Raw genomic sequence first — 23,246 nt, forward strand, 5'->3', positions numbered from 1 at the left:
TACATACCCAACATGTGTTCCCTTTCAGTCGGACACTCTTGACGATCCGACGTGACATCTTTGTTCCCTCCTTCATGGAACGAGGGTTACATAACTGGGACGGTCTTCACTACTTTAGAATTAACAAACCTCAGCACTACAGCACTTACTTACACACCCAAAAATTACAATTCCATCATAATTTACTGACACTGTAGATCCAAACTTATTTTTATTTTTAAAGAAATACCTTGTCAGTGGAAGACAATGGTAGGGGTGAGTGATATAACAAAAATAGTTGTATAAATAAGCCCAGACCAGAAAAAAAATGTTGTGTTTTGGAGTGACACTGCAATGTTTCATTTATAAAATCAATGATTCAAAGATCCAGATGTCTCAAATTGCACTCTTAACCCTCGCGGTCTTCCTCTAAGGCTTCCACACTTTTGTGATCTAATGCTGCTTTGGGTAGAGTTTTGCCGTGGAGCTCATCTCAGTGTAGGCTCGGCCGCTTGGCAGAAGTGTGCATCTAGGGCACATTGTGTGCTATTTGGGACAGGGCCATAAAGACAGTTGCTTGCTTTGGTATGTAAATGAATCAGTTGTTTTGAAATAATTATTTTAATGAATGATTCAGTGAATCACCCATCAAGACAGACACTTGCTACCACCTACTGTCAGTTTTAGTTTCATATTTAATTTTCTATAACAGGCAAGTCAGCCAATTGCCCAGTAAAAAAAATAAAATAATAATAATAATAAATATCGTTATCGAAAAAATCCACCCACAATTTTTTGTCAAAAATGCACACACTTAGCCATTGGTAACCAAAACTGTGTACCAACATTCTTCATAAATTGTTCATACAGGTTTGGGAAAAAATTGAGAATGAATAAAAGACAGCATTTAAATTTTTGGCTGAACTAACCCTTTAACACTCTAAATTTTCATTTTTACATTTGCCCTTCAGCACGCACCATGGCATAAATACATTATGCAAATGGCTGTGTATGTTTAGCTGCTTTTACTGATGTTTTGCTCTTGTGGTGATTGTTCATGATCTTTTCTATTAGTCATTTACTTATTATACTGAGTCCTAGTCATGTTTTCCCCACCAATAATAGCTGATGTGCAGTAATTCTGAAATAATAAAACCATTCTGAGATTGCAAGGGCTGTTTTGGCAGCAAGATGAAATAGTTGGAAGTTTTTATGAATTGAATTTTGACGTGGGAAATTGAGCTTGTGTTAAAGAGTATGAACAAAGAGGAGAACCAGCAGAGCTAGTGTGTAAGTTTTTCGGCAGTATGTGAGCCAGTGACAGTATAGGGGCTGAAAAGCATCAGTCAGAACAAAGGAACCAGATTAAGTGATCTGATAGTGAGACTTGGAAGCAGGTAACTGGCATAGACTTGGAAGCAGGAGAAACATTATGTGGGTACAACCTGGATCACAAATTATGAATCATGGTACACATGAGACTTGTTTACATCTTGATGTTTCTAGTGCCTTTTGTCAAATCCTTTCATAAATCCTGACATCTCATTTCATTTCTGCCTCATCCCACCTTCTATTCTGGAGTATTAGAATCCATCACATGCAGATGCTCTCTTCCCTGGATCTGTCAGAGAAATCTGGGGCCAATTGTGTGTGTGAGTGTGTGGATGTGTTCATTAAGGTACATCTTTGACAGCTACTGTTTGAGCTGTTGAATGGCTGAGACCATGCTGTGCAAGTCTTGAGCTTGGAAGTTTACAGCACAGCAACGGAAACGTGTTTCTGAGACACATGCAGTGTTGATCATGTCATGGAGCTTTTACGAAGAGCATGAGAGAGTTTTATTTTGGCTCTTATCACAGAAAAGGTATCAAAGTTTTTTGGGTTTGTGTAACAAATGCTTTCATCTCATTGCTGGTTACAAAAGGTATCCTGGGTGGTATAAATTCTAGCTTTGACCATATACAATGGTACTCAATAATTTGACCCAGCGTGTGGAATACATGTCACGGTAACCAGGTTATGGCAAAACATCTGTCATTATGTGAATTCTTGATTCAGCTGAGCTGTAATAGAACAGATGGGTTATTTAATACAGAAACACATTTCCCTCAGGTGGTGTATGAGGAACATTGAACTTTTCACAAGTAGATCCTTTATTACTTTATAAGCCCTTTGTGTCAATGCAGGCTTTGAGAGGGAAAGAGGCAGAGGTGAGACAAAAGTACAAAGAAAAGAATATCATTAAGTAATTCATATTTCATAACACAATGGGAATTTAACTTTTAATGAAGTGGTTTTATATATAATTTTATGTATGACTGTTTTGCTAGTTCCATAGTTGTTACCATGCAATAATGATAAATTCAAGAAGCATCTTACACCAACCATACTTGTCTTCGGTGCAAAGTCAATGGATCATCAAATACGTTACTGTACAAAAGTATTTTATGCTTTAAAAAAACATGATTTATATCTTTAGCTTTAGTGTGCCAGTAAATCAAGCCAAGCACACATTTTAATTTAATTTTATAAACTATTCATTCTACATTACATCCACTAAAAGTTAAGTGTACTCCATTTGAATAAAATATTACTAACATTTTAGTAGGGAAAAGTGCAAAAAACGGGAGTAAACCAAATGATTACCTATGTAAATTAAAAACAGCTGGACTCGACAGTGATCCTTGCTGCATCATACCAAAGAACCAAACTGACTTGTGGCCAGGAATCTGGTTTCCTGCTATTTATATGTACCTCATTTCAAGCCAATTGGAGATTAGTAACAGTTTTATTTTAAATGAACACAGATGCTTTAAAGAATGTGGCACGTTGTGTGAAGCTTCGGGAAACAGGATTCTGGAGCTCCGGTGTTGGAGTCGACCGATATGTTGTTTTTCAGGGCCAATGCCCTCACTGATTATTATTTCAAACCGATATCTATGTCTGGTGTAAAAATGAAAATTGATGTCAAAATTAATAATAACTAGGACTCTGACAAAACTTTCCTTAAATGTTTTAAACGATTTTATCTGCAAATCGGTTTTGAAAATGAGTGATACCGATAAAAATTATTTATATCGGCACCGATAATCAGTTGACCCCTAATCTAGTGCCTTTATTCCACCAGTCAAGGTTCTTTTGTGAAGTTATCAGTATCTGTTAGCAAAGCCATCTTGGCCTTTTGGGACTTTCAGTGAAAGCAGAACAGTCTAGACAATCCCATTGGCTCTAATGTTTCTGCACTCTCTGAGAGGTTTGACTGCAGTCATCAATGATGGTAGAAGACAGTCAGCAGTGCTCATCATGTTTTGGTCCTTAAAGAATGTTACTGAGGCAGACTTCAAGGGCGTTTCATATAAACAGGGACCTAAACTCTCATTTTAATTGAGCAAGCTTGCAGTGAAGTTATGCCACACATCTGTCACATGATGCACGCTACTTGCACAGCTGTGTAGTCTGACACCATTGTGCCATTCCAACAGTTCCACTCAGTATTTGTGCATCCAAATATAAAGGATTTATATAAAAATGACACCGTTGAGAAGCAGCTGAGACAGTGGTGTAAATTTGGGTCAAGATAAAATTGGCAGGAGTAAATCAAGAGATTTGGCCTGCATGTAAATATACGTACATCTGGCTGGCATGAGGACGTGGCGACCAATGATTGTATAGTTCATCAAGGAAATGTTTGTATTATGTTATAACAACACTCTTAATAATGAAAGTTCAAGTTTTTTGATTCCCCAAAGAACCTTGTCTGAGAAAAAGTTCTTAAAATATTTTTTTTTTCTTAGTATGAAGAACATTTAAAAAAAAAAAAAAAAAACTAACCCATCTAAAGAAACTTTTTCCTTTATGAAGAATGGAATGGAAAGATTGTATGGGTCAAAATTTTAGATTTGTCCTTTATGCCAAAAATCATTAGGATATTAAGTAAAAATCATGTTCCATGAAGATATTTTGTACATTTCCTACCGTAAATTTTTCGAAAGTTAATTTTTGATTAGTAATATGCATTGCTAAGAATTCAATTGGACAAATTTTTAAAGGTGATTTTCTAAGTATTTTGAATTTTTTGCACCCTCAGACTCCAGATTTTCAAATAGTTGTATCTCGGACAAATTATTTATTCAGCTTTCAGTTGATGTATAAATCTCAATTGACACTTAAAGCTTGTTTTGTGGTCCAGGGTCACATTTGTGTAAAAAACAACGAAAAATCAAGGTGAATATTACTTGTAAACAGAATATTTCTGAATGAATGTTAAGTGAGATAACCTTCAACAGATTTCCCCTGCTTTAGGAGTAGAGAGCAATGAACACTGTGTAGGGACCATGTAAATGGAACACAGTTCATGCACGGAGCTCGCTTCTGACGAGCCAATTATCTAAATTAGGTGCTTTAACAAAGAGAAACATGCAAAATATGCTGATTGCCGGTATTGTCGTTATGATCTGTAATCATGTCCCCTCTAGATGCAACAAATGCCTCGTTTATAATGGGTTTTAATGTTTTTGTCTCTGCGCTCAGGAACACACGCCATCACAGTATGGTAAGGGGTGTAACATTTCTGCTTGAGGTATTCAGCCAATCACAACACACTGGATAGCTGGCCAATCAGAGCACACCTCAATTTTCAGAACGATGAGCTTTGTAAAAATGTCCACGTTTCAAAAAGGCAGGGCATAGAGGAGCAACAACAATGTACAGTATGAGGAAAATAATACTGTAAGCCCATTTCATTACACCAAATACACAAAATAATGTTCTTTTTAGCAACATCATACAACCTCTTTAAAGGCTGCTTGTGTTTCCTCATATAGGAACACATCATACAGCTGTTTTATGCCACAAAGCCAACTTAAAGGGATACTTCACCCTAAAATTACAATTTTGTCATTAATCACTTGCCCCCATCTCATTCCAAATATATGTTTTATTTCAAATCAAAGCTAAATACACATTGAAACAGCGCATCTTCGTGGCGCGGAGGAAACAGACGGGCACACATATCACGGTGATATGGAGTGACACAGAGGAGACCGTTGACATAGGAATTATTGAATAAAGTATTTATTTTTGTTTTCTTTGCTTACAAAAAGTGTTCCTGTTGCTTCATATAACCCAGATTGCACATCTGCTGGCAGATGGAGTATTCTGACAATGACTTTTCATACCTTTTATGGACCTTGACACTGTTATTTACTTGGCAGTCTATTGGACAGTCTCAAGCCTTTAAGCTTTCATCCAAAATATCTTAAATTGTGTTCTGAAGACGAACAGAGCTTTTATGGGTTTGGAATGACCTCGGGGTAAGTGATTAATGACAATTTTCATTTTGGGTTGGAGTAACCCTTTGTGTGCTTCAGTGAATGTAAGAACAATGTTAAAGGCAATGCATTTGCTAAAATCCACAAAGAGGGCAGTACTTGGCTCCTGTCTCACATCTGAAGTAGGGCTGTGCGATTAATTGAAATCATAATAAAATCATGATTCGAGCGTGCACAATTTCTAAATCACTTTATAGCATGATTTTCCGTGGCCCGACCTCCCACAGTATGCTATCCGAACCAGTCAGAATGAAGCGCGCCTAAGTGCGTTAACACTGCACACGGTAAAAGATTAGAAAAGGCTAGAAATAGAAAGGTGCAAAAAGATTTAATATCTAGTGTATGAGCATAAAGAGAGTTGTGAGTGCACAGGACACAGTTTGAGCAGAGTAAAACATGTTTTAAGTGCGTGCACTCTTTCCAGGGCGAGAGCAGCGTGTATCTGAGCATGCGCCTCTGGTTTTGTGACAGAGCAAAGGAAATCTTTGTGGGAGCTGTGAGATTTACGCTCACGCATTATTTTAATGTGCTTTCACGTTACAATAATGCGCTCACACTGCTGCGTCTGCACCGCATACACATACTGTATACGCACTGCAGACGGAGGCCGTGTGAACCTTGGGCAATATATATATTTCAACACCTGAGGCACTGCTACAATGTCCAATGCATGCCAAAAAAAAAGAAGAAAAAAATCCCTGGACGCAGGTTTTATTTTATTTTATTTATTTTGCTATATGTCTAGACATTTTGTTTGACATCTTTACTTAGTGATTATTTTTACTTATGTCTGTTCTAGAGACGTATTACAACTTTTTGATAAAGCTCTTATTGGTTTCTTTTGAAAATATGTTTAAAATTTATACTGAATGCATTTATGACTAAAATCGCAAAATTTATGATTTTTTTTTTTTTGTCCACATAGCCCTAATCTGAACATAAGTATACACATAACCATAATATATGGGCTCCTTTAGTCTGTCATAATTTCTTGATGTGACCATAATTGTGTCTCCTAGGGAGGTGGCATTTTATATGTCTAAGTATAAATGTGCAATACAAGTTACCTTCATGCAATTTCTTGTGATTGATCCTAGTCTCTGTGTCTTATGTATGTGCTTCAGACTCTTTGGACTGTGGATTCGGATCTTTAACATTTACATTTGACATATTAATGCTTTTTTTGTGCATGTTTTTTTTTTTTTTTTTTTTTATGCATGCTATTTATTGCAAGCTATATGTTCTCTATATAGTTTCATGCTAAAAACCTATAGCTAATCATAATCAAGTCATGTTTTTCATGCTATTTTAATTGCCCCCCCCCCCCCCCCCCCCCCCGAATGAATGTATATTTAACTAAATGTACCATTTTATCAGTAATCATCGATAATCATCTACATTTCTTTCTTTTTTCTTTTTTTATAAAATATAATACAAACCATTTGTAGTCTGTAAGATTTTTTTTTTTTTTAAAGAAGTATCTTATGTTCACTAAGGCTGTATTTATTTGATAAAAAATGCAGTGAAATTGTAAACATATTATTACATTTTCAAATAGCTGTTTACTACTACTATAATATATTGTAAAATTTAATTTATTCCTGTAATGCAAAGTGGAATTTTCAGCATCATTGTACTGAAGTCTTCACTGTAAACATTGAAATACTGTATCATGTGACAGCTACATTTAATGATTCTCAAGTATATGCATCATTATAACAATGCATTTACATTTTTATTAAAAATAACCCACTTTGAATCGATTCACTGACTGAACGGATGAATTTAAACTTCTTACAAACATCATCCATCCATCCATGTATGTTTTGTCTCTGAACACCAGAATAAATCTGAAATCTGATGCTTAAAGATACAACTTTTGTTGGGGTTCTAACAGATGTGTTACTGTATTCTGAGACCAGACGAGGTCCATCAGTAACTGAACCTCACAGCAGTAGGCCGCCTCACTGGCTCATTTCAGAAGCTCATTTACAGCTCAGCTCTGCCATGAAAACATTGTCTGGAAGTGAGCCATTTATGGCCACACATTAAAACGACTTCGCTAGAGACAGTAGATGGAAATCAGTAAATATCACAAGCATTAGTATGCCTATGATATAATCAGCCTGTGCATCATATCCATAAACAACTGTACTGTTTAAAGTTGGCCAGAGGGTGGTGCTAGTTGAAAAGTGTTGTTATTCTTGAGCAGGCTGTCAGGGTGATGGACATCAGTGTGTGAAGCCAGGTGGTCTTGTTTCCGCATCACTTCCTCTGTCCTGTACTCCCGTCATTTTAAGCCTGAATAAACACTTGGACTCCCAGATCTGTGACACTTCAGAAGATGTGAATGAGACGGTGTGCGTCTGTGTGTGTGTGCTCATGTTCATTGTCTATGTGGCATCCTTTCCTCTGTATCTCACAGCACATATGGTCATTGTTCTTCCTACTAAATGACAAAAGCTGAACAGAGCCCGCTGAAGCAGTGCTATCAGCTCTGAACTATTCCCAGTCATCCATTGACACATTCACGGTGCATGGCCATAACCCATGAGAGGATTGTCCTCAAACATCCAAACCTAAAGATTTTAAAGGTCACTTTTTCTGGAGATATAAGGAATAATTCACTTGAAACATTTTCTTTCTTTATTTGTGGAATAGAACGGAAGATGTTTAGGGAAATGGCTGAATGACTCTCCCTTACACTAAAAGTGGATGTGTAGGTTGAATGGAATTTTATTTCCTCCAGTCAAGAAATATAGTCATATGGATTTGGAACAACATGAGGGTGAGTTAATTCTTTGTGTGTGTGTGTGTGTGTGTATGTGCAAACTGTCTTTTTGAGCTTCATGGGTGCATTATGCTTGTATTATGCTTGCAATATATTATGATGCACACTCATGTGATACACACACACACACACACACACACATATATATAATATATACAATTTTGCATTTCTGTATGCAATTTTAACTAATTACATACCAGTGAGATTATTATTATTATTTATCTTAACCCTGTAAACCCTACAAAACACCATCAAATCATGACATTAAATTAATAATAATAAATAAATAAATATATATATGTTAAATTTTTATTTTGCATATACTACGTACTATTGTTTATTTGATAAAATATTCATAAAACAATACAGCAAAAACGTGCCATGTTAGCAAAGCTGCAATTTTAGCATCATTAGTCTTCAGAGTCACATGATCCTTCATAAATCATTCTAATATGCTGATTTGGTTCTCAACAAAACATATCTTGTTATTATCACTGTTGAAAACATGACAGCTGCTTAATATTTGATGAATAGAAAGTTCCAAAGAACAGCTTTTAGAATTAGATTTTTCTTTCTAGCAATGTAGCTGTAAAAGTCTTCACTGTCACATTGCTGAAAAAACATTTTAAGTTACCATAAAAGGCTGATGTCTAAATGTATTTTTAGTAGACAGTTTTGAGTAGTTTCTGCATATTATTTCATATGGCAGGCTTTACAGGGTTAAGGACTCAGATCAAACTAATGAATATAGAAGATTTAGACGTGTGGCCTCATCATCATGGTTACACTGGCACAGACACAGTGGGACCGGTAGGGGTGCAGAGTTTCCCGCTATGAGCCGTCTGCCTGATTCGCAGAAATGCAAAGCGTGACTGATGTTATGGACAACAGGTCAGCATTTAGGAGCAAAGGCTCAGCGGAGGGGAGGCCATATGGCATTGCTGGTTGGCAGAAAGGCCGTCTGATTCAGTTTCATTCAAAAGACCTGTTCCTGTAGCTCAACTGGTAGAGCACGGCACTAGCCATGGGTCACTGTAGGTTCAGTTCCCAGGGATTGATACCCTGTATGCAACATGAGCCGCTTTGGATAAAAGTGATTAAAGGCATAGTTCACCCAAAAATGAAACTTCTGTCATTAATTACTCACCCTCATGTTATTCCAAACCCACAAGACCTTAGTTCGTCTTCAGAACTAAGATATTTTTGATGAAATCCGAGAGCTTTCTGACCCTGCATCGACAACAATGCAACTGACATGTTGAAGGCCTGGAAAGGTAGTAAGGACATCCATGAAACAGTCTGTATGTCATAAGTGCTTCCGCCGTAATTTATCAAGCTACGAGAATACTTTTTGTGTGCAAAGAAAACAAAAATAATGATCCCTGCATTAGCAGCAGCACATGCATCATTGTGCACAAAAAAGCATTCTCGCTGATTTGAACAGATAAATCACATATTTAAATTGGGCCAAGTTCTCGTTCCAAATATTTGTGTAGATTGTGACCACATATTGCTCTATAATATGGTTCTGAATGAGAACCTTTCTGGCAAACCAGAACATGAAATCTGTTCTTTATGTACAACTGGGAAACATGTCTGCAGATGACAATGAAATCTGTATTATTCATGCTGTTTTTAGTTGTTTTAAGGTTAAGAATCAGGTTAGCGCTATAGACGTACAGTTGCTTGCAAACTCGGCAAGTGTGACTATTGATTTGTCACAGTCTGCATGAGTCTGAATAACAGAAAATCTGCCCAATCAATTTGAGTGTCAGTGACGTCTGTGGTGGAACAGAACATATTGACAGCGGGTATATCTGGCACATATGGTTGAGGGGTTAGCTATGTAGGTTGGATAAGGGCAGGTCATCCTTTGTGTTTGTCCTTCCTTCTTGAAATTGTCAGTCCCCATATTTACAACTGACCTTTATGAAACTTTTTTTCTGATGCTGCTGACTCAACTGCAGTTGACTTTTGCTGTTCAAAATATACCCACAGTTTCACTGCTTACTGTACAGTTTTGATGCTTACTATTTGCATTGATTAGTTTGCATAAGAAAGGGATTTGTTGCGGGCATCACAGTTAAATTTCAAAATCTTGAAGGGATAGTTCACCCAAAAATGAAAATCCTGCCATAGTTTAATCAATCTCAAGTTGTTACGAAAATGTATGATTCGCTGTCTTCTGCTGTACACAAAAGAAGATACTGTGAAAAACCAAATATTTGACAGTAGTTATTAAAGGGGGGGTGAAATGCTATTTCATACATACTGAGTTTTTTACAATGTTAAAGAGTTGGATTCCCATGCTAAACATGGACAAAGTTTCAAAAATTAAGTTGTACGGTTTGCCACACGTTTCGTAAAGTTTTTTTCGAGTATGGCTCTGTGTGACGTTAGATGGAGCGAAATTTCCTCATATGGGTCCTAAGGGCACGTCTGCCGGAAGAGCGCGCGCTCCCGTATAGCAGAGCACTGAGAGCACAACAGACTTCACTGATCAGAGCGAGAGCGTCGCGAAAAGTCACAAAAGGAGTGTGTTTTTGGTTGCCAGGGCAAGACAACCCTGCACAGATTACCAAAAGAGAAACAGCATTAAGGGACCAGTGGATGGAGTTTATTTTTACAGAGCATCAACGGATTTGTGCAAGTGTTTGTGTTTGTTCCCTGCATTTCGAAGATGCTTGTTTTACAAACAAGGCCCAGTTTGACGACGGATTTGCACATCGTTTATTTCTTAAGGATGATGCAATCCCAACGAAAAAGGGTCACGATCGTGTGTTGGAAAGGTATGCGGTGAGTAAAACTGCTTCAAATATCTCTGTGTTGTTAACTTAGCTATCGGCGCGTAAGCACATCAAGTAAACAACATGCGATGTTGTCATCAAACTGCACTTTCCACATGTACAGTTAAAAAAAAAAAAAAAAGACGACATAAAGTGGAACTTAGTCATTTTCCAAAACCGCTAAGCAAATATATTCAGTCTCAGTACATACCACATAGAGACGTCGTTGCTGCTGCTGCTCTTGTTAAATTTCAGCCTCTGGATCTGATTCTGGATCATAAATAAACGGCTGAATCTGACTGTTAGCCATGGTTTGTTTTGGATGTTTTTTTCTCACGGTAATGTCACTCACAGCTTCCGAACGCTCTCAACGCAAAAGCCTACTCACGCTCGTGATTCTTTAGCTCCGCCCACACGTCACGCCTCCAGCCGGTCGTGTTTTTCCGGGAAAAATCGGTACAGACTATCTTTCTCTTATAAATATAATAAAACTAAAGACTTTTTGGAGTTATGAAGGATGCAGTACTATAGGTACTGAAAACGAGCATTTCACCCCCCCTTTAACTTTTATTTTCTGTACTACATCAACTTTTTCACTGGCTTTCACTGACACCTAGTGGTGTGGATGTAGTATGTTGTGTCTGTGCTAGTATATATATTGTGGTTTTTGTGATGATTTGAGTTTGTGTTGTCGCTTTATTTTTGCTTACCGTATTTTCCGGACTATAAGTCGCACTTTTTTTTCATAGTTTGGCTGGTCCTGCGACTTATAGTCAGGTGCAATTATTTATCAAAATTAACTTGACATGAACCAAGAGAAATGAACCAAGAGAAAACATTACCGTCTACATCCGCCAGAGGGTGCTCTATGCTGCTCAGTGTTCCTGTAGTCTACACTGTAGACGGTAATGTTTTCTCTTGGTTCTAAATAAATGCGACTTATAGTCCACTGCAACTTATATATGTTTTTTTCCTCCTCATGACGTATTTTTGGACTGATGTGACTTATACTCAGGTGCGACTTATAGTCTGAAAAATACGGTATGTTTAAAATGCACCTTAAAGGGATAGTCCACCTAAAACTGAGAATGCTGTCATCTTTTACTTCCACTCATGTGTTTTCAAACTTGTATGCATTTATTTCTTCTGCGTAACATGAAAGAAGACATTTAGAAGATCATTTGGAGCCAAAATAACATTGGACCTCATTCACTTCCAATGTATGGACCAAAAAAAAAAAAGTTATTGTTAGTAGTATAGGTAGGATTGGTCATGAAATCTCAACATGGCAACACATCTTTTTCTGCAAGACTTTATTTGATTAAACATTTTAATAATACTTATTTGAGTATAACTTTGTTTAATTTGTATATAAAGAGTGCATCTTTAAAGCCATGCTCATCCTTTGTAGTTGTATTTTTGCTATATGTACCTTTATGTATCATACACACCCGATCATCTGTACATCCATTTCTAATCTCTTGCTTCAAACGTTTTGCCCTTGGTTCTTGCTCCTTTTCTTATTTTCACAGTCTCTATTTTAGACTCCCATACTGCTTTAGCAGTATTCATTATCCCATGTCCTGTCTCTGCATCCAAGGCATCTTGTATTTTTACAGCTGTGACTTTCTGAATATCTTCTGACACAATACAGTTTATTAAAAATGTTCATTTATCAGTGTGCTTCCACTATCCAAAAACAAAAACAAGCTATGAGTATTTATATGCACTCGTATGATTATCATATTGTGACCCAAATATCGAGATAATATTGTATCAGTGGGTCTTCGCCCCTACTTAACACTGTCAAATTATGTTTGCCAGTCATTTCTCATTTTCCATCTTACACATGCACACACATTATGAGGGTGCAGGAAGTGTGTGGGGGGAGGTTGGAGGAGGGTCAGATCAATAGTGTTCCTGCTTTAATTAACACTCCTCCATTCAGGACACACACCAAACCAGCAGCAGTCTGCCAGCTCTATCATGAAGCTGTGTCTGCATGTGGTGGGGGAGGATGTCTGGCATCAGTACCTCACTTATCAGTTCATAAAATGTCAGTGTGTGTCTGTCTGGTTAATCTTTCTTCTTCATAGTTGCATAAATTGTGAAACTCATTCACATTAAAAGGGAAATTGTTCATTCACCCCAAAAAAATGTACATTCTCTCATGTTTTTCCCATTTAAAAAAAAAAATGTATTGATCAAAAACTAAAATCTGTATGAGGAGCTACTCCACAGTCCACATCTATGAGAGTTCACTTTCATGATAACTTCAGTGTTTCGTTTGAGAAAAGCAAGCTTTTGTCCAATACACACTGAAACTCCGGTCTTCATGAAAAAACATAAAACATGTAAATGAATTATGTTTTCATGTGATTACATCTTTGTGTTGATTTAGGCAAGACGCTACGAGCAAAACAATTGCTTTTTCATGCATTAGTCAATTTCTTATTTAATTTATATTTACATAATGTGTTCTTTCAATTATTGGAAAGAAAACATCTAAAGTACACATTTAAGTGCTTATTTTACATTTAAATATATGTTACTTACAGTATATATTAAGCTTCATTATCTGTCTGTAGGTTTAATTACAAATACCTTTACATTTAGTCATTTAGCAGATGCTTTTATCCAAAGTGACTTACAAATGAGGAATCCATATTATAAATAATACATTGTATAGCCATTTTTTTTCAAAATATACAGTATATGTTTATTTTTTTATGTCTCCACTTCATGCACATATACATAAAAAAAAAGCTTTACAACAGCTTTATTCCTATTTATATTCTAAAGATTTTAGGTGCTTGTATTATTAGCCTGATTTATTATTTCCTTAATATTAATTTCCTTCCCCCCCCACCCCCGATTTATAGGGCGATTAAAACAGATATCCAAAATTCCCTCTGCAAAAACCTTAATATCTTATTTGTAAACAAAGTGAAACAAGAATTCTGAACATGCATATGCGGTGTTTAGATATCTGTTTCAGGAAGGTAAGTCTAAATGCAAATTTATTAATTAAATAATGTCTTATTTGCATATCAGCATCGCATTTTAGAAAAGTTGCAATATCAAACAGTTTTCTTTATTATAATATAAATATAATATAAATATTCATACCATATTAATTAAATTAAATAAAATACTGTGATAGTACTTTTGACCGTATCGCCCAACCCTACTCTCTCATTTGTGTTCATTCATGTTCTTTTATGCTTCATGTACAGAGAAAAAAAAAACAAAAAAAAAACATGGGTTTGGAACAACATACGGATGAATAAATAACAGTATTTTCAATTTGGGGTGAATTTTCTTTACTAAAAAGCACTCACTATCATTAACATGTAAAGAGCATGATAACAATCATATCTAGAACATATAGACGGGTGTGTGTTTGTGTGTGCACTGGTGTATGTGTCTGTCTGCCGCTTCTATCTCACCATATGCTCTGAGGGCTGCCGCTGACACTATTGAGCTGACCTCTCTAGCACCCATTACCAGAACACCAGTGATATCCGCTGGGATTGAGCTCGGTTGTCAAAACCCAGCAGCCTCTCAGCTGCCAGACAGGTGCACAAACTCACAAATACAATATTCATTCAGTTTTACCAGAATACACCCAGGTGCATTCATCAAACAGTAGGTTTATGGATTGCATAATGCATGTTGATAAAATAACCTGTTGTTGCCCCTTAAAGTCTGATATCATAATCCAATTTTTAGTCTGTTTAAACTCTGTAATTTTTTTTACAATACACTACAATCTCACATTCAGATCGTCCTCCTTTCAGTCCAACACATTCTCAATCCCAACTCGTCACAATGACGCTTGGTCAGGACTCTTTGGAATCAAAAGTTACCCCTTAAAAGCTGATTTATACTTCTGCGTCAGACATATGCTGTAGCCTTTGTGCTGTAGGATGTGCGTCGGTTTTCATTTATACTTCTGCGTCGTTGTCTGCATCAACATGCAGTACACATGCAAACCACTAGTGTCCACGGGCATGTTGCTTCAAAAGCTGAACAAGAAGCAGCTTGTTGGAGAAGCTTCAGCCTTAATGGTGGCAAAATAAATATCAAAGAAAAGATAATATATTTAAATCTAGAAAAAAGAAACCCAACATGGACTTGTACCATGGCAGAACAACTGTTTGTCGCTGACAACAAAGTGATGTAATGCTACATTTTATAATAAATGATAAGACACTTGTTCTTTGCTTTTTTTGTTTTGGAACATTAAAATATATTAAAGTGCAAAACATATACACAACTCAAATACATAAGGAGGGAGGGGTACTAGCAGACCAGTCACAGCGCTTGCAGTCCGCGTAGATTTGACATGCTGTTACTTTTTTGGAGAGGTGCACGTTAGGCTACGCCGCAGCCTGCACGTACTACACACAACCTATGCGTAGCTATGGCACAGTTTTGATGCAGAAGTATAAATCAGCATTAAGTGTCATTTTTAGATCTGCAAGGTCCTTCATTGCTATAAATAAGAAACCCTTGACTATTATAATGTCTTGATTATATATTGGGTAACATTATTGCCATTATTGCATATATGTTGGGCCGTGATTTTTCAGTGTAAACAGTCACAACAGTTTTATTTACATTACACTATTTATACATTTATTAGCACATAACCCAGTCCCTGCCTCTAAACCTACCAATTGTCAATAAAACAACATATAAAATGCTGATACAACTACAGTTATAATTTATTCCAAAAGTATTCATATTCTAAGTCTTCTAAGGCTAAACGATTGTTTTGTGAGAGGAATAGATGCGATCGCCATCTCCATCCACCCTGAAGCTCAGATACTGTGTGAAGTCTGCGCGCAAATTCACCCGTTACATGTATTATATTGTTCAGAAGTGAGTAAGTTTAGTGTAGGGGTAGGGTTAGGTGCTCCAATGAAGGTATACATTTCTATAAAATTATTTATAATTTTTATAATTTTTTTTAACAATGCATGTAAACCATTACATTAAGACAAACAACTAAAAACAATGGAGGACCCTGCACGTCGAGAAGTGATGCAAAAAGGTTACACTGTGTGTCAAAAAATTTCGCCAAGTGTTCCTGACCGAGTGTCAATATGTGATGAGCTGGGTGTGAGAACATATTGTCCAATCAACAACAGAAGGGTAGAACCAATCCATGACCGCCCTACATATTTTCTCTTACGAAAATAATGAATGATGAACAATGAACATGCTTTTAGTCTGTATTTATTTAAAATGATTTTATATTACCATAGTACTCACTTTAAATTTTTTCTGCATTGGATTTGCTCGTGTTGAGTTTGAATTTTTGTTTCTCCTTTTCCTAAAAAATATTAATTAAAAAAATTATTGCTGTAAATATCAGCAAAGTATTTTCAGGTAAAATATTAAAGCACTTTGAAATATAAAAAAAATTCAGAACTGTTGTAATCAACAACAGAAGTCGTAATTAGAGTCTTAAATTCCATTTAACCTGAAACATTCCTTAAAAACATTTCTTATTGTCATCTTTCTATGCTAAGAATATGACTGGGACTGAGTTTTAACGTCTATTGGCTGAGCAGAAATAATCTTCTGTAATTCCACCAGAACTAGTATCAAGATTACTCCAGGGGTTTGCCGTTCCCTGTTATCTTCTAATTAAAGGGATTTGAGGAAGAGAGGATTTAATTCACCACATAGTGACACACAATAGGATTGGGATATGAGGATATAAAGTGGTCACCAGTAAGAGAAGATCTGAGGTGTATGCTTCACTGCTCTGTTTTAGAGAGGAATAGAGATAATGCTTTTGACTCATTTTGTGTGCCGTTTAAGGGCAGTGATTTATCATATAACCTGTGCAGGCTGTAAATGTTTTGGCACTGTCAAAAATGCAATACAAATAAATCACAGGCTGTTTTTAGAGGAGCATTGGGAGGAAAATTGCATACACACCAAAATGGACACATTCATGTTGAAATATAGGAATGCTACTCGCCTGTCTTTGAATGATATAACAATAATAAAATAATTAACCTTTGTCAGCATTGGCTGCATGCAAAGATGATAAAAGTCAAATCTTTTAATAAAAAAACATTAACAAGATACTCAGGTGTCTAGAGCTGACAGAACACAAACAGACCAACCCGACAATATCTAACGAAGACAGACAATGGATTGAGGAAAACACAGAACTTAAATAAACAAGACCAAACCAGCCAATGAAACTACAGGTGCAGACACTTAAAAAAAAAAAAAAAGATACACCATAGCAACAGAAAAAAAGTAAACTAACTGAAGACAAAAGAAACTGATTGAAAACTGAGACACAGAAATGAACCATAACACAATATGTCACCCAGACAGAACACAAACTCAGAAAACCCATTACAAACATGTGGTAACAGTACGTGCCTTGAAAGAGAGGTTACAACATGGGATCCAAAAGAGGTGAGATTTTAATCATAACAACTGTGAAGAACAAACACATACATCACTTTACGCTACTTTAACCCTAAAACCGTATTCTGGACAAATGTGGGCAAAATAATTTTGATTTATTTTTAAAAAATACTTCCCTCGATCTGAGCGGTACAAGACTTGGTTACTTTTCCTAAGTTTGCCTCCTGAACACACAAAATGTTTTTTGACTCAATTCTACAATGTTAAGTGGGTGAAAAAAAAAAAACTCCTTAATCTTGTATTTGGGTCAAAAATGGGCACCCATAGAAATGAATGGGAAAAACTGTAATTTAGAGCATTCTTGTTTTTTTGTAAAAATAAATTAATAGATCCAATACAATGCATATCTAACATACACACAAATGAAGGGCTGATCCTGTTCAACATTCTCATCATGGCAAAAACTCACACTCATACACACACACACACACACACACAAACAATGCATTCAATGAGCCTAAGACACAGCTGGGCTAATGTCTGACCATGTTTTTTGGTATGATCCAATCATCCACCTGGCTCATCACCCTCTCTCTCTCTCTCTCTCTCTCTCTCACACACACTCACACACACACACACACACACTCACACGCACACTCACACACATACTCACACATACTCACACACACACACACACTCACACACACTCACACACACACACACACACACACACACACACACACACACACACACACACACACACTCACAGACACACACACACACACACAGACACACACACACACACACACAATGATCTACATTAGAGCATAATTTACATAGAAAATATGGTACTTTTTGAGGTAAATAAATTCATAAATGGATAGACAAAACTTTATCAAAGACAGTGATATAACATTTATAATAAATAAAAAATAGGATCACACCTGAGTCCTCTGTGCCCACATTTGTCCACAATTACAGGATTAAGGGCTATAAAGTGAATACGGTTTGAGGGTTAAGGACCGACAACCTTGAACTAAACAGACCGTGTTTATAAACACAAAGGAAGTAATCAGAAGAACAGAAACAGGTTGGGAGTAATCTATAGAAGAAAAGGAACATGAAAAAATAAGGAAAACTCAAAAGGAAACAGGAGAATAGAAGTCCATGACTGTGACACATGTAATACCAAAGTTTTTATTTTTATTTTATTTTTAATATATAAAACATTAAAAATACAGTGCAGGCAACTTAATAGCAAATCTCACCTGTGTGATCATTAATAGCGTAGTAAAATATAAAATAAAAAAGTAAACTAAATTAATACATAATACAGTAAGTATAAGTACCATCTTTGAGTATTTTGAAAAGTGCTATACAAATACTAGCTCTGACTTAACATTTAAAGGGATAGTAACCCCAACAATGAAAACTCATGTCTTTCCAAGCCCGTAAGACCTTCATTCATCTTCACAACACAAATGAACATATTTTTATTGAACTCCACATGCTTTGATGCATCGTTATACTCTCCAAAATGGAGGAGTTTAATTGTTGAATAAAGTAGTTTTTGTTTTCTTTTTTAAGTATTCTCATAGCTTAAAAAAAATTAGTTGAACCACTGATGTCACATTGATTGCATGATTTAACAAAGTCCATGCTACGTTTCTGGACCTTGATCATGGTGATAACCTTGCTGTCTATGGGAGAGTCAGAGAGCTCTCGGAATTCATCAAAAATATCTTACGAAGGTCTTACGGGTTTGGAAGACAAGAGGTTGAGTAATTTACATTTTTGGGTGAACTATCTCTTTAAAATATCGAGATGCTCTTTAATATAATCTCACAATTCACAATATCTGAATATGTATAAAAAAGGGGGGTTTGAAAAATGACCACATCTTCTGTCAGCTACCCAAGTACCATTTTTGGCTAATCGCTGTACCACCACAATGCTTTGGAACAGAAGTTTCATAATCATAATTAAAATGATTATACAAGTGATGTAGATGGACATAATTCAACAAGTGCTGAAACACAATCACACATAACATCATCTCTCGTCACAGGCTGAGTGATGCTGACGCAGGTGCACAGAGTGGGAGGAGTCTCTGTTGCAGGCGCCGGTCTCGCACTTCAACCGATGCGCTGCGTCCACGGCAGCCTCGCGTCAGCACTTCAACAACAGAAAACTTGTCAGACATTGCATGACAGGCGATTTCAAAGCATGCAATCGGACGCGGGTTGTTGTCATTTTGGATGAAATCACGGTCTGCTGAAGATAACCCCGCCTTGTGACACCTTGCGAACCGACACCGGCTTTCTCTCTCATCGCACTGTTGTTCGTTCATTGACGGATTTCAGGGCTACTGCTGTGTAATATGATGGTGCGTCCGTGTCTTGCGCGCCGGGCTCTGGGCTGAACGCGTGCACGAGCGCGGAACATGGGTAGATAGCGCGTTTCTCTTTCTGCGTTTCTCAGTGCAATCAGCGTCTTTCTAAATGGATGAGGAAATAGACACCCGCAAGATCAACAACAGCTTCCTTCGGGACCACAACTATGCAACTGAAGGTATATCTCATCACATGATCGCCTTCTCTCAGGTGCACATAGAGTCAGACATCCTAAAGGAATTATTTGGAAACTGTTCTAAAGGTTCCTGGTTTGGTTTTAATAAGGCAATCCTGTATGCATCCTTTAGGACTCATAAAAAATATGTGAAAAAGTTCTATTAGAATTTTATTATAATGTGGAACCAATTCTAATTTATTTTATTTTTATTTTTTTTCTGATTCCAATATATATTCGAAATCTTCTAGAACACATTGGGCTCTAAGGATCAAAAATACATTATAAAATCCTTTAGGAGTTACAGTTTATGGAGTAGGATTTTATTTGATCCCATTAGGACCGGTGCCAAATTATGATGGAAATCCCTTTAGCAATCATGTGCAAGTGCAAATGCTTATTTCTCATAAGTGTGTCAGTCATGCTGGCATCTTCCATGTGTAACACAAATATAGCAATGCAAAATACTGACTGTGGTGTTTTATTTGAGCTAAAAATAGATGAGCAATCAGACTAACACTTTAAGAAGATTTCCTGCTGGTGTTTTAGTCCTCCAAGCTCCATCAGTATAAGAGCTGACAGTTTAGATTTGAATGTGGTTGTCTAATATAACGTAGTAGGATACATTAAGATGTATTTTTAACAAAACAAGGTGAAAATCAACTAAGCTATCATAACTTGGAACCAATCTTAATTGGAACTTTATTTTAATATTATGTAAATGTTTTAGAATGCACACTTAATGAGTTGCAGTTCATACAGTATCCCTTTAGGATGAGTTCCAATCTTAAAGGATCCTGTCCACATTTCATTTGGAGAATTATACATTAACAAATCATTTGTTATTTCTCTAGAATCATGACGACTGAAATGATTACAGTGGAAACCTACTGTCTAAACGAAGCTTTTTCACAGTTACAAATGTTTTCCATTGTGAACTGTTACAGTTCTTTCAATTGTCTTCCAAGGCAATTCAGCCTGTGCAAACTCTAGATATATTGAGAGTATAAAGGCATTCTTCTTCTCTGACAATAGACAGCTGAGGAGTTTCACTGAGCCAGACCCTCCTCTCATGCACAGACAAGAACCCTTCACTGGTGTGATGCATCAGTGAATGGGGGGTTGGTTGGAGACAGAGGTGGAGAGAAAAAGGGAGGGAGGGATAGCGAGAGAAGGGAATAAATCAGAGATTAAAGTCAGAGAACACACAGACAGATGTGATGTCATTCCAGCTGTGAAAATCCACTTTTCAGGCCTCTTCCCATCTCTATGCTATGCTCAAATTCAGTCTTTAAGAGTATTTATTCTTTAAAGCCAACATGGAATCAAAATGGACTCTGTTTGCTTTCTTAATTCACATTTCTGGTCTTACTGTGTGTAATTCAGTAATAACCTTTTATTTAGTTTATGGCTGAGAGTAGCATGTTGTGGAAGATTAAGTTAGATGTATTTTGTGTTTTGGGGAAATGGGAGTAATGCTTGCACAAGCTTGTTTTAAGACTTTTGTTTAATATTCTAACTGCTGTCACAGAATAGGTAACCAAAATCAATTTTTTTTTTTTTTTTTTTTGTGCACAAACTTTTGGGGTTTTGTGCTACATGCATTGACATCAAAGCATGGTTGCCAATTTTCTTTGGGTTTGGTGCATTGAAAGCATGGCTTGCATCTGTGTGTACTTCACCCACTGACCTGAGATTAGCTCCTGTTGTCTGCATAACAGTATCTACTACATGCCACTTCCATTCTTCCCTTGTTAATTCTCTGTGAATTATGCAAGCGCTCCCCTCTCATCCATCACTTACAGCCCCTGCAGAATATGCTGTCAGTGTCTGATGGCCAAACTTACCCTTACATTAAAAGAGAGAGACATTTTTAAATCATCAACTATTTATAGCATTGTGTCCACAAATAAATATATCATCAGTACAAACTTCTAAAAGCATTAAGAACCTGTAACCACGTTTAAAACTTCAGCACTTAAAAGAATACTGTAGTCTGCCGAGAAATGAAAATTCTGGATTCTCTATTTTTATTCCAAACCCAATATTCGTCTCCGTTTCCATTCATTTTCCATTTTAATTACTAAAAATATAAACAAAAGCATCATAATAATATCAAGTAATATTAAAATATTTATAATTCATACAACCTATGCACTATATTCCAATACTTTTGATGCCATGCAATTGTTTTGTGTGAGTTACAGAATTAAATATATGTCTATCTTCCGATAACCTTTCCCTGGAGGGTGCTGTTATCCACTGTTACTAAATCATTGAGTCAAGTGAGTTGAAGTGAACGGACTTCAATTTGTGAACCAATCATTCAGACTTTTAGATCAACCGATTCATTGAAGTGATGTGATTAATTTACAAATTGGACATTTCTACTTTCATCATAAATTCTTGAAAATGCATCAAGGAAAGCTAGGATGGATGATTAGGGCTGCACAGTTAATCGAAATAGAGATGATTAACGAAAGTGAAAGGTGTGGGTAACAGAATTACAGAATTCCATTAGATTTTATGTTATCTCAAATAATGTATTAATTATAATTAATAATTATATGGGGCCCTATCATACACCAGGCACAATGCAACACAATGCGCAGCGCAAGTGTGTTTGCTAGTTTCAGTCACTTGCCGTTTGCATTTTCCCATCCAGCGCCACGTCGTTTAATTAACAAATGCATTTGCATTCATTTCAGCAGCACACAAACATGCCAAATATAAAAAATTAAAGGATTGAAATGCATAAGAATTTTTTGTAGGCTAATTAAATATATATATGCTCATTAAGAGAATAGGGACAACCCGTTTAGACCTTGCACCCTGGGCGTGCCAACCATTTTTCTGTCGTTAAAATAGCAAAAGTGGATTTGGACACGCCCTGAATGCACCTGCACCGTGCGCTTTACACTTTGCATTTAGATCGTTAAAATAGGGCCCATGGATTTAGAAGACTGGATTTTTGATAACTTAATGGTACTTTTAAATAATTTTTTGAAGCTTTAACATGCCAGTCTACATGCATTGCATGAAAAAGGCATCTATTGAAGTATTTTAAAATTTCTCCTTTTGTGTTTAATGGAAAGAAGGACAAGTTTATACAGCATTTAAAGATGATGCGATTTCAAGTTTTCTTTTCTCCGTGGAGTGTTACAAGCTCTTTGAAGAAGATCTGTAAAGTTGCAAAGACTAATGTCTCAAATTCAAAGGTACTGTATATTCTTTATAAAAGTTAAAACTTGTCCACGTCCCCCTTAAATGCCTCTTTTAAATACGCCCCCACATGTCTACATCATGATGTAGGAAGATTTGCACAACGCCGACCAAATGTTCACATAAAGAAAAAAAGTGTAACCTTTGATTCTCACTGTTGCTGTCATC

At 36.5% G+C, this 23,246-nt stretch overlaps 1 protein-coding gene across 2 annotated transcripts in view; it reads left to right on the forward strand.

The window, feature by feature from the left end:
* The window catches only part of LOC127985682 (serine/threonine-protein phosphatase 2A 55 kDa regulatory subunit B beta isoform), a 72,622-nt gene that overhangs the window by 10,670 nt on the left and 38,706 nt on the right, over positions 1-23,246 (forward strand). Inside the window, exon 1 of one of the 2 annotated variants that reach the window (XM_052587736.1) lies at positions 19,415-19,859. The exons of the other annotated variant lie outside the window; for it this stretch is intronic. Within the exon in view, the coding sequence (XP_052443696.1) occupies positions 19,790-19,859 (70 nt within the window). The 5' untranslated portion in view covers positions 19,415-19,789. Of the gene's footprint in view, positions 1-19,414; positions 19,860-23,246 lie in introns of those variants that run through there. 2 annotated transcript variants of the gene reach the window in all.

Source organism: Carassius gibelio, chromosome B21, assembly GCF_023724105.1.
Source record: "Carassius gibelio isolate Cgi1373 ecotype wild population from Czech Republic chromosome B21, carGib1.2-hapl.c, whole genome shotgun sequence".
Classification (NCBI taxonomy): Eukaryota; Metazoa; Chordata; class Actinopteri; order Cypriniformes; family Cyprinidae; genus Carassius; species Carassius gibelio.